Genomic DNA, 14,846 nt, shown 5'->3' on the forward strand with positions numbered 1-14,846 from the left:
GTACTTTGGGACTACTGACCAACATTCTACTTGTTCTAAAATATTTATGAAAAATGATAGCACAAGTTAAGGTCTTAAATTGTACAAAGGCCAATTTTGGAGGCTTTAGGCAAGAACATTCAAGAGTGAACTGGGTGAAACTGTTTGCAGGTGAAGGTCCATCTGGAAAGTGGGTGCCTTTAAAAGTACAATAGCAAGGGCTAAGGGGTGAAGGATAAGGTTGCGAGTAGCGGGAACCGTGATGACAAGAAATATTGAAGCTCTGGTCAGAGAAAAGAAAGAGGCATACATCAAGTTTAGGCAGTTAAGATCCAGTGAATCCCTCTATGGAAGTATATGATATCCAAAATGGAGGAATCTGAATATCTGGATAATAATTTAAAATGTGTGGTATTGGACCAGAGCTAAGCGTACCATAGAAAGACCAAGAGCAGTTGGTGGATGTAACCATGGTTTTAACCAGCAGGGTAGAGTTTACTGCATTTATCAAGGTTCAACAGTAGATGCTAGAGACATGACCTAGAGTTCCAGCTACATTTGAGCTGTAGAAATAATGGAAATAATGGGTGTTAGTTCAAAGGTGGGAATCGTTATGGTAGAGAATATGAGGTTGGAAACACTGCCATGGGTTAAAAAGAATGCAAAAGTTACAAACAGTCTGGTTCATTCTGAGCCAGTGTTCAGAGAGGGCGCTGTTGGTAACTATTGAGCAGAGGTTGTGATGAGAGTCAAAGACAGTGGTTTCAACCACGGTTTCAGGAAAATTAGCAATAGCAAATAAAATGAAAGTGCATGCTTGAAATCTGAAAAAAAACCCCGAAAAACATGGAAACACTCAGCAGATCAGGCATCGTCTGTGGAAAGAGAAATTGAGGTCATGTTTCCAGTTGGAGACCCTTCTTCAGAAATGGGACCTATAAAAAAAGATAATTTTAAGTTGCAGAGAAGGTGGCAAAAGGGACAGCTAGGAAAAAGGAAAGATCTGAGAAACGATGTGACCAGGCAAATGGGTTAATGGAGTATATATAGAGGCTGATTATGTTTCTTTGTCTGTGTTACGTGCTACCAATGTGAACAGGGTCTGTCTCTATCAATTCAGCCTGATCTGCTGGGCATGTCCCACAACGCTGCTTTACCACACTTCCCCACCGTAACTGGAGGGGGACCAACATCCTAGCGGGCAGGTTTGCTAATGCTACAAGGCAGGGTTTAAACTAGATTGGCAGAGGGGTGGGATCTCGTACAGTACAGAGGCACATGAGAGGCTAGAAGTTGGTATGGATGGTGGTGTGGGAAAGGTTAGTGGACAGAATAGGCAGATGAAAGGTGGAGAGCAAGGAAGGAGGGTTGGTTTAAACTGCACGTATTTTAATGCAAGGGGCCTGACGGGTAAGGCAGATGATTTAGGCCATGGATAGGTATGAGCGATTGGGACGTTGTAGCCATGACTGAAACCTGGTTAAGGGATGGGCAGGACTGGCAGCACAATGCTCCGGGATACAGGAGGTTCAGGAGAGACTGGGGTGAGGGAAAAAGAGGAGGGTGGGTTACATTGCTGGTTAAGAAGGATGTCACGGCAGTGATCAGAGGTGACATTACCAATGGTTCATCTAGTGAGGCTATATGGGTGGAGCTGAGGAACAAAAAAGGGATGATCACCTTGTTGGAGGTGTACTACAGACCCCCGAATAGTCAACGGGAATTGGAAGAACAAATGTGCCAGGAGATTGCAGCCAGCTGCAGGTCAAATAAGGTTATTGTAGTAGGGGATTTTAATTTTCCCAATATAGACTGGGAAAATCATAGTGAGCAGGGTTTAAATGGGGTGCAATCCTTCAAAAGTGTTCAGGAGCGTTTTCTTAAGCAGTATGTAGAGGCCCCCACATGAGAGAGGGCAACGCTGGATCTAGTATTGGGAAATTGGGAAGGGCAAGTTAATAAAGTGTTTGTGGAGGAGCCTTTTGTGACCAGTTCGATTAGGTTTAAGATAGTTATGGATAGGGACGGAGAGGGTCCACGTGTTAAAATGCTCAACTGGGGTAAGGCCAACTTTGAGGGTATGAGAGAAGGTCTCGCTCAAGTTGACTGGAGCAGGTTATTTGAGGGGAAAGGAACATCGGCCAAGTGGGATATTTTTAAGTGTGCTGACGAAAAGCTCAGGATATGTACGTCCCCGTTAGAGCGAAGGGCAAAGCAAGCAAATGTAAGGAAGCTAGGCTGACGAGGGAAATTGAGGCATTGGTCAAAAACAAGAAGGATGCATGGGACAGGTTTAGGCAGCTGGAATCAAGTGCATTCCTGCAGGAGTTTCAGGAGCTAAGGAGTAAACTCAAAAAGGAGATCGGAAGGGCAAAAAGGGGGCAGGAGATAGCTCTGGCGGGTAGCATTAAGGACAATCCCAAACGATTTTATAAATACATAAGGGGAAAAGGGCAACTGGAGAGAGAGTGGGACCTCTCAGGAATCAAAGTGGTCACCTCTGTGTGGAGCCACAGGAGACGGGCAATGTCCTCAATGAGTATTTCTCCTCTGTATTTACTGAGGAGAAAGACAGTAGGACAGAGGAACTTGGGGCAGTCAATGGAAGTGTCTTCAGAGCAGTCAGTGTTACCGTCAAAGATGTACTGAAGGTACTGTCATGTAAGAAGGTAGACAAATCTCCAAGGCCTGATCAGATATATCCGAGGACATTGCGGGAAACTAGAGAGAAAATTGCGGGAGCCCTGGTGGAAATTTACAAGTCGTCCTTAAATATAGGAGAGGTGCTGGAAGACTGGAGGATGGCAAATGTTGTGCCTCTTTTCAAGGGCTGCAGGGAAATGCTGGGAACTATAGGCTAGTGAGCTTAACATCTGTTGTTGGAAAGTTACTAGAGTGTATTCCAAGGGATAGGTTATAAAGGCATTTGGATGGGCAAGGGCTGATTAGGGACAGTCAGCATGGTTTTGTATGTGGGAGGTCATGTCTCACAAATCTGATTGATTTTTTTGAAGACGCGACCAAAAAGGTCGATGAGGGCAGAGCTGTAGATGTTGTGTACATGGATTTCAGTAAGGCATTCGACATGGTTCCGCATGGTAGGCTGCTCTGGAAGGTTAGATCGCCTGGGATCTAAGGAGAGTCAGCTGAATGGATAGCAAATTGGCTCCATGGAAGGAAGCAGAGGGTGATGGTGGAAGGTTGCTTCTCGGACTGGAAGCCTGTGACTAGTGGTGTGCCTCAGGGTTCGGTGCTGGGCCTGTTACTGTTTGTCATCTTCATCAATGATTTGGATGAGAACATACAGAGCAAGATTAGCAAGTTTGCTGATGATACAAAAGTGAGTGGTTTTATAGACAGTGAAGATGGTTGTGAAAGATTGCAGCAGGATTTGGATCGATTGGCCAGGTGGGCGGAGGAATGGTTGGTGGAATTTAATACAGAGAAGTGTGAGGTGTTGCATTTTGGGACATCGAACAAGGGCAGGATCTACACAGTAAATGGTAGGCCTATGGGTTGTAGTGTTGTAGAGCAGAGGAATCTAAACCAGGTGCATCTTTCCTTGAAGGTCGAGTCGCAGGGGGATAAAGTGGTCAAAAAGGCTTTTGGCACTTTGGCCTTCATCAGTCAGAATATTGAGTATAGAAGTTGGGTGGTCATGTTGCAGTTGTATAAGACGTTGGTGAGACCGCATTTAGAATATTGTGTTCAGTTCTGGGCACCATGTTATAAGAAAGATATCGTCAAGCTTGAAAGAGTTCAGAAAAGATTTACGAGGATGTTGCCAGGACTAGATGGTGTGAGCTATAGGGAGAGGTTGAGTAGGCTGGATCTCTATTCCATGGAGCGCAGGAGGATGAGGGGTGATCTTATTCTGCCTGACCCGCTGAGTTACTCCATAATTTTGTGTCTCTCTTTCGACAGATGCTGTCTGACCCACTAAGTTCTTCCAGCATTTTGTTTAAATTACCAATGAGACTTGCTCTGGCAATGGATTTCTTTTGAGATGCTGCAATGTATTTTGAAAACAAATTGTTATAGACAAATAAGCATGCTACTCTTGGTTCAATCTTGATATGATCATCTGTGCAGAACAAAAAATTAACAGCCATGGGATTAATTTGCTTAACAGAAAGCTCTTTTAAAAAATGGCTACTATTGTGTCTACTATTTCTTTCAAGCTGCAACATGTCCGACATTTTTTCCTTAGCCTAGTTCCCCTCAATCACCCGCAGTCTTTTATTCAATTCAGAGAGTAGGGGTGGCAAAGGCAAGGAGCCAAGACCAAGCAGTACCATTTGCATTTCAATACCCAGCTGCAGAAGAAGCATAAAATTAGCAACATTAATCACGAAGCAAGCAAGCCACAGCAAGCAAAATAAATGACTTATTTTTACCTGAAATCTTCCCTTAACATTGAGTTTGAAGTATTTTTCTCAGATGAATGTCAGACACCACTTAAAGAAGAGCAAGGGTGTTTTGCATCATACCCTGCCCAATACTCATGTGTCTCCATTAACATTATTTAAACTGAATAAAATGACCATTATTGCATTTGTGGGATTGGTATGTATTTACCTTGGTACCTACATTTCCAAAATTCCAACCATGAGTCCAATTCAGAAGTACTTCATTGGTTGTGAATTACTTTAGGACATTCTGAAAATGTGAATGGTGCCACATACTAATTCCAACTCGACCTAGAGGGAGTCTGAATACTTCAACAATTTACTGATCCACAACTCTCATTACCACCTGCATCAAAAGCATTGGCCAAAAGCAATGAAAGACTGTGAATCATTTTGAACAGCACAGAGGTGGGGGGAAGGCAGAGATACATTGTGTGTGTGCTTGTTAGTTTTACCCAAGTAGGAGGTAACATCTCCTCATTCACTTATGTCAGACCTTATGGAGTCCAGTCTATGCATCTTGGATTTGGCTTAATGGGACATAACACTTCTGAAAGGAAAGTTCCTCTTTGAATATAGGCATTGCGGCAGAGTTTGAATGAAGCAAAGTATCTTAAAAACTGATTGGGTATTCAGTTTCCCAAATATTATCTTGGGATCCCTAGACAAGCAATGAATAAGAAGAGGCAGAATGCCTCCAGCTGTCAACATGCTCCCTGTGAGGAGAGATCAATGCGGAGATCAATGCCCAGAACTCAGCTCCAAGGACTTGGGCTGTAATGTTACAAAAAGTCAACGACCTAGCCACAGTTACAGAGATAAGAATATTGCTGCCTTTTACTTGACTTATCACAGATCTGACAGATGCTCTGACAAAGTGCAATCTAAAATTGTGGGTGGTAGATCACCTGTCTGAAAATACTGATTGATTCTTGTTGGTGGCTTAAATGCCTATTGAGCAGTCTAGAAACAGTGACAGTTTATAGACCATATTGTCAATAGATCAGCAGCACTCACAGATCCACTATTTCTCCACGGAGCATAGGATCACTTCAGATTTCATTGGTACATTTCGTAATTAGGAGAACAATACAAAACGATTTGAGTTATTCTGGTTAAAGTTTCATTAATGTTACCTTTAGGGTACAATCTAATGAATTTGCATCATATTCCTGGGTGGATTTCTTTAACAAGACTACTATCCTATTTAAAATAATTGGCTTATTAAATTTAACAGGTAGAGGTTAAAAGAATTTAAACCAGTAAAATAATGTTTTCAATTTTGCATTTGGTACTAAAGTTCAAGATATTCATTACAGATCCTTGATAAGCTGGTGGAGAAATGCTTATAATTTCCCCGGACCACTGAAGTTTCTATTAAAAGTCTCACACATTGCTTCAGTCCTTTTATCACATTAATTCAGAGTGGCTGCTCTTGTGAAAGTCGTGTTTCAAACCCTACCTCAGGGCAGAAGGCATTCTCTGCATCGGTCTGAAAAGGTTGCACACTTACTAAATTTGGCCTGAGAAATGGAACATGCTCTGTTTGAGAACGTACATATCAATGGACATCTCAAGCAATGTGCTGTGAGTTGAGAATTCACCCAGGCATCCACTGGGATCTCTATATTTTTCCAATATTACAAGAATTTAACACTTCCATCAACTGCAACAAGAGCAGCCATTTCATGCTTTTGTTTTGATAATATTAACTAATCTATATACTAAAACTCTCGTTTGTTCGCTTGTTCCTGAACTACAGCCAAAACAGTACACAATAGTGTGACAATTTTAGGCCCACCTTACTCACCGTCGTCCCATAGTCCGAGGGAGAAGTTTCATTGAAATCGGTGTTATATTTTTAAAGTTATTCACAGTTTAAAGTTTAAAAAACCGCACATGCGCAGTTGGAGCTCCGTTGACCTGGTACTTATGTAAGATGGCTGCCGCATCTGCGCGTACGCAGAACAAACACGACTGCGCCTGCGCAGTTGGGGCCCATTCAGCAGGGCTCGGCCGCCTGTCTCTTGGGGGCGGGAGAGCCAGGCCTGGTGCCAGGGGAAGCAGCCGGAGCCTGGGCCTGGACGTGACCGGGTAACCGTGAGCCTGAGGTGGGCCAAGGGGAAAGGCGGCAGCAGCAGCAGCGGCGGTGAGGCCAGGCCTTGGTGGAGGTGGAGGCCGAGGCCTGGGCCTGGCGCTGGGCCTGCCCTCGGCTCCCCCGTCTCCCCTCCTCTCCCCGGCCGGCTCAGCGCCTTCCCCAAGCCGCCCAGAGTCCAGCGGCTCAACGACAGTGGGAGAGCTGTCGCCGTCTACAACTAAAAATCCCCGCACCGGGACGGGACAGGACGCATCCCCCCCCTCTCCCCAACCAATGGCGACCACCTGGGTCAGGAGGCGGGTTGCTACGGCAACCACGGGCTGTTCTCGGGAGGGAGGGGTGGAGGGAGGGGGGTGGGAGGGAGTGAGGGAGTGAGTGAGTGAGTGAGTGAGTGAGTGAGTGAGTGAGTGAGTGAGTGAGTGAGTGAGTGAGTGAGTGAGTGAGTGAGTGAGTGAGTGAGTGAGTGAGTGAGTGAGTGAGTGAGTGAGTGAGTGAGTGAGTGAGTGAGTGAGTGAGTGAGTGAGTGAGTGAGTGAGTGATGGATGGGGGGAGGGAGGATGGGGGGAGGGAGGATGGGGTGGGGGAGGATGGGGGTGGGGGGGATGGGGGTGGGGGAGGGTGGGGGTGGGGGAGGATGGGGGTGGGGGAGGGTGGAGGAGGGGAGGAGGGTGGAGGAGGGGAGGGAGAAGAGGGGAGGGGGAGGAGACATGTGTTTAGGTAACTTTTACTTTGCAGTCACTGTGTAAACTTAGCGCGATTGAGTCATCATTATACTTCTTGATTGCAAGGGACAGGATGACCTGTATAATGAAAAGCTGAACTAATATATAATTTGCTTTGAACTATAATCAGGAGTAAAATTCGCCCACAGGAGTGTAGTAATTCTAGGCTATAATTTAATTAGGTAAGATACTGTGTAAACATTGGGTTTTTTTGCATGAGGGAAAAGAAATTAACATTTTAAAATTGAAATGGTTTGGAAATTAGCAAAAAGACATACAGGTTTATAGGTTAATTGGCTTGGTAAATGTAAACATTGTCCCTAGTGTGTGTAGGATCGTGTTAATATTCGGGGTCGGCACGGACCCGGTGGGCCAAAGGGCCTGTTTCCGCGCTGTTCCCCTAAACTAAACTAAACTAAACTAAAAGCATGATTGGGAAAAAAACTGGTTGAAAAATAGTAAATACCATAAGGGGAAAAAAGATGCGATGAAACGATTACTCCAAAGCAAAGATGTTACAAGTCGGTAGCTGAGTGTGGTCCTAGAAGACACGAGAGGGTGATGTGTGCCTTCAACTACCGAGGATCACGAGAGGAAAATCCATCACAGCAGTCATGCCAATATAGAAGTAGAGCAAGGATATCTTGAAGCAGTTGAAGACTGGATGTGGAAGATGGATTACCCATATGATAATAAGCATCTTCTCTGAATACTGTGCTGGAGCATGAGAGAAATGCTTTGGTTTAGTTGACAGATACATCATGGAAACAGGCCCTTCGGTCCACTGAGTCCACGCCGACCATTGATCACCCAATCACGCTAATTCTATATTATCCCACTTTCTCATCCATTCCCCATCATCAGGGTCAATTTTCAGAGGCCAATTAACTGACAAACCTACAGATCTTTGGGATGAGATGGGAAACCCTGAGGAGACCCACATAATCACAGGGAGAAGCTCATAAGTTCATGTCATGGGAGCAGAATCAGGCCACTTGGTCCATCGAGTCTACTTCACCATTCATTCTTTCCCTCACAACCTCATTCTCCTGCCTTCTCCCCGCATCATTTGACACCCTAACTATTCAAGAACTTGTCAATCTCCACTTTAAAAATACCCAATGACTTGGTCTCTACAGTATTTGTGGTAATGAATTCCACAGATTCACCAACCACTGGCTAAAATAAATCCTCCACATCTCCTTTCTGAATGAATATGCTTTTATTTTGAGACTCTGCCGTCTGGTCCGAGACTCTCCCACCCGTGGATTCATCCTCTCCACATCCATTCTATACGGGCTTTTCACTATTCTTTAGGTTTCAATGAGGTCCCCTCTCATCCTTCTAAACTCCAATGGGTACAGGCCACAGAGCCGTCAAACGCTCACCATACGTTAACCCAATCATTCCTGGGATCATTCTATTAAACCTTCTCTGGACCCTCTCCAACACTAGCACATCCCTCCACAGATATGGGGCTCGAAACCGCTCACAATACTTCAAATGCAGTCTGACCAGTGCCTTATAAAACCTCAGAATTACATCCCTGCTTTTCTAGTCCTTTCATTGGGAGTCCTTGCCCGAACATTGCATTTGCCTCCCTTACTAAGGATTCAACCTGCAAATGAACTTTTGTGAATCCTGTGCCAGCAGTCCCAAATCCCTTTGCACTTCCGATTTCTGAATCCTCTACCCATTTTGAAAATAGTCTATGCCTTTATTCCTACTACCAAAGTGCATGACCACACACTATGCTGGGCTGTATTCCATCTGCCACTTCTTTGCTCCCTCTCCCAACCTGTCTGAATCCTACTGCAGAGTTCCTGCTTCCTGTACACTAACAATCCCTCCACTTGTCTTTGTATCATCCGCAAACTTGGATACAAAGCCATCAGTCCCCTCATCCAAATCATTAATATTCAACATGTGGAGTAGCGGACCTAATGCCGACCCTTGCAGACACCACTACTCACCAGCAGCCAACAAGAAAAAGTCCCCTTCATACCCACTCTTTGTCTTCTGCCATTCTGTAACTTCTATCCATGTCACTATCATCCCTCTATTACCATGGGCTCTCATCTTGTTTAGCAGCCTCACATGCAGCACCTTATCAAAGGCCTGATAATCCATGTGCACCCACCACTCGAACAGCAGCCATGGTCAGGATCAATCCCCGGTCTCTGGCGCTGTGAGGCAGCAGCTCTACCAGCTGTGCCACTGCCCCGCCTTGAAAGAGCAGAGTTTAGATATTGAAAATATCTGGATGTTGCTCATTCCTGATCCTGAAACACTAAAGTAAAACCAGAAATTTCAGGAATTATTCCATCAGGGGCTGCACAGTGGCGCAGCAGTAGAGTCGTTGCCTTACATTCCCAGAGGCCCTTGTTCGATCCTGACTACACCTGCTGCCTGCATGAAGTTTGCACATTCTCCCTGTGACCTTGTGGGTTCTCTCCAGGGGCTCTGGTTTCCTGCCACCTTCCAAAGATGTGCAGATTAGTAGGTTAATTGGCTTCTGTATATAGTCCCAAGTGTGTAGGATGGAACTAGTGTATGGGTGATCGCTGGTTGGCGTGGACTGTGTGGGCCGAAGAGCCTGTATCTCTAAACTAAACTAAACTAAACTACAGATTGGGTAGTGTTCTGTGGAGAGAGAAAAATAATTCATCTTTCAAGGCAATAACCCATCAGGCTTGTTGGGTGTTTCCAATAAATTCTGTATTTACTTTAGTGCAGTGTTCTAATTGGCTTAGGCAATTAAAATAAATAGTCATGGAAGCCAATAGATGCTTCAAACTAAAGCTTTTTGAAAACAGCTTTAGCAATAGGTGAGATGTGGGAGTTCGGAGATCAGAATACATAGTGAGATGAAGATTTGAACAGATGAAGAAGGCAGTTTGTGGAAGTATTAAAGACAAAAGCCAAAAGCTATTGACTGGGCAACCCGTGACACATTGCAGAAAATAAATCTTGCCATGATAAGGCAAATAGAAAGATGGAGCTGTTTTTAACCAAAAGAGAAACACAACTTAAAATTCCAGCTAAATCTGACTACAAAAGTAATGCTTATTGCATTCTTTCTTCCTATCAAAGAAATTCCCTTTGCTCCACCCATTGCCCTCCTCAATCTCTCTGCTACCAAGATTACCTTATTTCTGTTCTACTCAGTTCTGTTGAAAGGTCCAAGACATGTAACATTCTCTTTCCGCAGATGCTGTCTGACCTGCTGAGTGTTTACACCAAAGTCTTTTTTTAAATTATTAATACTCAATGCATGTAATCCTCATATTCTCCCAAATTCTCTGCTTCGATCTTAGTGCTGCAGAAGTAAATGACATGAGGCTTTGAAACCCTCTTTATTCCAAAACAGGTAGTCTTACTTACGTCCACAGTGAGTTTCTTCCTTGTGTTATTACTCCAGTGAATTTAGTTAGTCGTCTGGCATCCACTTCAAACCATTGTGAATAATCATTCCTGCCAGCACACCAAGCTCCATCGTAGAAGTCATCTTCGTAGATGCCAGCCTGTGGGTAGAAAAAAGACACAGCCTCTGTCAGTCACCCGAATGTTAGCTTTAAATCTTTTAAAGTCAAAGATAAATAGATTCTTGATTAGTACGGGTGTCAGGGACTATGGGGAAAAGGCAGGAATGGGGTGAGGAGGGAGGGACAGATCAGCCATGATTGAATGGCGGAGTAGAAATGATGGGCTAAATGGCCTAATTCTGCTCCTATCACCTATGACCTTATAACTTGCTTATGCAGTGCCCTCCATAATGTTTGGGGGGAAAAAAACATCCTTTATTTATATGCCTCTGTACTCTACAATTTGAGATTTGTAATAGAAAAATCATATGTGGTTAAAGTGCACATTGTCAGATTTTATGAAAAGCCATTTTTATACATTTTGGTTTCACCCAGTGTTTATATATAGTCCCCTCATTTTAGGGCACCATAAATGTAAAGTAGTCATGTTTAGTATTTTGTTGCATATCCTTTGCATGCAATGACTGCTTGAAGTCTGCGATTCATGGACATCACCAGTTGCTGGCTGTCTTCTCTGGTGATGTTCTGCCAGGCCTGTATTGCAGCCATCTTTAGCTTATGCATGTTTTGGGGGCTAGTCCCCTTCAGTTTTCACTTCAGCATATAAAAGGCAAGCTCAGTTGGGTTCAGATCGGGTGATTGACTTGGCCACTCAAGAATTGACCATTTTTTAAACTTTGAAAAACTCCTTTGTTGCTTTAGCAGTATGTTTAGGATCATTGTCTTACTGTAGAATGAGCCGCTGGCCAATAAGTTTTGAGGCATTTGTTTGAACTTGAGCAGATGGGATGTGTCTGTACACTTCAGAATTCATTATGTTACCACCATCAGCAGTTGTGTCATCAATGAAGATAAGTGAGCCAGTACCTTCAGAAGTCATACATGCCCATAACACCCCCACCACCGTGTTTCACAGATGAGATGGTATGCTTTAGATCTTGGGCAGTTCCTCTCTCCTCCATACATTGCTCTTGCCATCACTCTGATATAAATTAATCTTCATCTAATCTGTCCACAAGACCATTTTCCAGAACTGTAGCTCCTCTTTCAAGTATTTCTTGGCAAACTGTAACCCGGCCATCCTATTTTTGCGGTTAACCAGTTGCTTGCATGCAGTGTAGCCTCTGTATTTCTGTTAATGAAGTCTTCTGCAGACAGTGGTCATTGACAAATCCACACCTGACTCCTGAAGAGTGTTTCTGATCTGTCGGACAGATGTTTGGGGATTTTTCTTTATTATAGAGAGAATTCTGTCATCAGCTGTGGAGATCTTCCTTGGCCTGCCAGCGCCTTTGCGATTAGTAAGCTCACCAGTGCTCTCTTTCTTCTTAATGATGGTCCAAACAGTTGATTTTGGTAAGCCTAAGGTTTGGCTGATGTCTCTAACATTTTTATTATTGTTTCTAAGTCTCACAATGGCTTATTTGACTTTCATTGGCACAACTTTGATCCTCATGTTGATACACAGCAATAAAAGTTTCCAAAGCTGATGGAAAGACTGGAGGAAAGACTAGGTGCTGAGAGTTCTCTTATACCTACATTAAGGAGGCAATTAAACACACCTGAGCAATTAAAAACGCCTGTGAAGCCATGTGTCCCAAACATTATGGTGTCCTGAAATTGGGGGGGGCATGTATAAACACAGCTGTAATTTCTACATGGTGAAACTAAAATGTATAAAAATGGCCTTTAATAAAATCTGACAATGTGCACTTTAACCACATGTGATTTTTTCTATTACAAATCTCAAATTGTGGAGTGCAGAGGCAAATAAATAAATGATGGGTCTTTGTCCCAAACATTATGGAGGCCACAAGTTCAGTACATAAATAATGAAGGCAGAGTTATAAATGATATATCCTCACTCATTTGTTACACATGCAAAAACGGAGCAAACTCACATTGGCAACAGATCATATATGTAGTGCTTGACTGCACTGAATTGTTCTCCAGTCATTAAATCCCATCCAGTTGAAACAAACCTAATAACGGATCCTTCTTTGGACAATTTTACAGATTAAAATTCCTGCTAGAATTTTGATGGGTAATGGATAGCATTGGCTTGGATCAGGGAGGAAAGGGAAATAGTTGAGAGGAATTTTGCAGTAATTGATAACAGTGTTTTGATATTTTAAGAATGTGAGAGACCTTTATCGATGGGATGATGGTGGAGAGATTCAAAAACTTCAAATTCCTGGGTGTGCATATCTTTGAAGGTCTGTCCTGGACCCAGCACACTGATGTAATGATAAAGAAAGCCCATTAACACCTCTACTTCCTCAGAAAACTGAGGAGATTTGGTACGTCAATGAATACTCTCTCAAATTTCTAAAGGTGTACAGTAGAGGGCATATTGACCGGTTTCATCACAGCCTGGTTTGGCAACTTGAATGTCCAGGAGCGAAGAAGATTGCAAAAAGTAGTGAACACTGCCCAGTCCATCATAGGTACTGGACTCACTGCTATTAAAGGGAGTTACAGGATTCGCTGCCTCAAAATGGCAGCTAGCATCATCAGAGAGCCACACCACCCTGGCCACACACTCATTTCACTTCTGCCATCGTGAGGAAGGTACAGGAGCCTGAAAACTGTAATGTCCAGGCTCAGGAGCAGTTTCTTCCCAATAACCATCAGGTTAATAAACACAAATATATTCCCATCAATTGATTCATTTTTGCCATATGTTTCTTTGTGCCATTCCTATTCTATCAGCCAAAGAGTTACCAGAAGTGCTGGATGCGAATAATGCTGAAAGTATCATGACGCCCTGGTACAAATAGAGCAATCATCATTATGTTTTGCATTTCAAGGGGTCTGTTCCATAGATTGAATCACCATGACAGGTGACTCTCGATCCTGATCTTGCACGACATCCCTAATATGGATAGGCATTCAACAGATCTGCTGTGAAGGTCACAGGAGAGAGAAATTAAAACATTCTGACTGCAAATCCTAACTGCACCAATTGCTCTGGGGTGCTAAATTTGAGTGCCTTCTGATCAGCAAGTTAGCAGACATGGTCAGCAAAAGATGAACATCCAAAGAACTGGCTTCAAAAACAGTTATTGTTGTTTCCAGACGTTGGTACTGAGATTCAATGTTTCACCATTTAATGAAGTCACGGGTAACTTAAATGTCAATAGTTGCATGTGTACAAATATCTCATATTGGCCAAACACCTCAGATTCTCCACAAATGTCCAAGGGTGGCATGGTGGCGCTGTGATAGAGTTGCTGCCTCACAGACCCAGTTTGTACATTCTCCCAATGCGTGCGTGAGTATTCTCTGGGTGCTCCAGTTTCTTCCCATATTCCTAAGACGTGTAGGTCAGTAGGTTAACTGCCTTTTGTAAATTCTCCATAGTGTGTAGGATGCAAAGGTGGGCTAACATACAACTCATGTTTGGTGGGCGATGGTTGGCATGGACTCAGTGGGCCGAAGGGCCTGTTTCCGTGCCTTATCTCTAAACTAAACGAAATTAAAATCATCAGATACTCCAATATCTGTATTTTTAGACTGATAAAGGGATGTTATTCTGAAACATGATGGAATTCCTTAGAGTTTGCTCTTCCAACTACCCAATTCTACTATAACTCATCAGGGAGTCTGAACGTGACCAGTGAAAGAGCATCACACAATTCAAGTGACTGGAAGTATGGAAGGAGCAAGAGAAAACAGAAAATTCAATTTAGCTGCTCTGGTGCAGTCATTACATTTCTTCACAGGAACCAATGCAGTCCCAGTATTTAAGAAGGTGACCCAGCATTCTGTCACTCTTGCTACCATCTCCAATGTGCCAGTGCACAATTCCAGCTCCCTGTTCACTGGGAAATACATCTAAATATATCATTTATTTAAGACCCATTACTAGCCGCCATGATTCCCAGGTGATGTGACACTCCAAACATTCAGCATAAAATCAAGAGTGTACAGGCAGCTTTGCAGCATTTCAGTTTATTTAGACCAGGCCCTTTCTGCTACCTCAGCTGAATGTACATGTGTAGAAAGGAACTGCAGATGCTGGTTTAAACTGAAGATAGACGCAAAACAATGGAGTAACTCAGCAGGACAGGCAGCACCAAGGAATGGACAA

The 14,846-nt window shown here is 43.5% G+C and overlaps 1 protein-coding gene across 1 annotated transcript in view; it reads right to left on the reverse strand.

Annotated features, from left to right (window-relative positions):
* The window catches only part of cpxm2 (carboxypeptidase X (M14 family), member 2), a 133,742-nt gene that overhangs the window by 70,402 nt on the left and 48,494 nt on the right, over positions 1–14,846 (reverse strand). Inside the window, exon 4 of the mRNA XM_078413571.1 lies at positions 10,593–10,732. Within this exon, the coding sequence (XP_078269697.1) occupies positions 10,593–10,732 (140 nt within the window). The remainder of the gene's footprint in view (positions 1–10,592; positions 10,733–14,846) is intronic.

Source organism: Rhinoraja longicauda, chromosome 16 (genome assembly GCF_053455715.1).
Source record: "Rhinoraja longicauda isolate Sanriku21f chromosome 16, sRhiLon1.1, whole genome shotgun sequence".
NCBI lineage: Eukaryota > Metazoa > Chordata > Chondrichthyes > Rajiformes > Arhynchobatidae > Rhinoraja > Rhinoraja longicauda.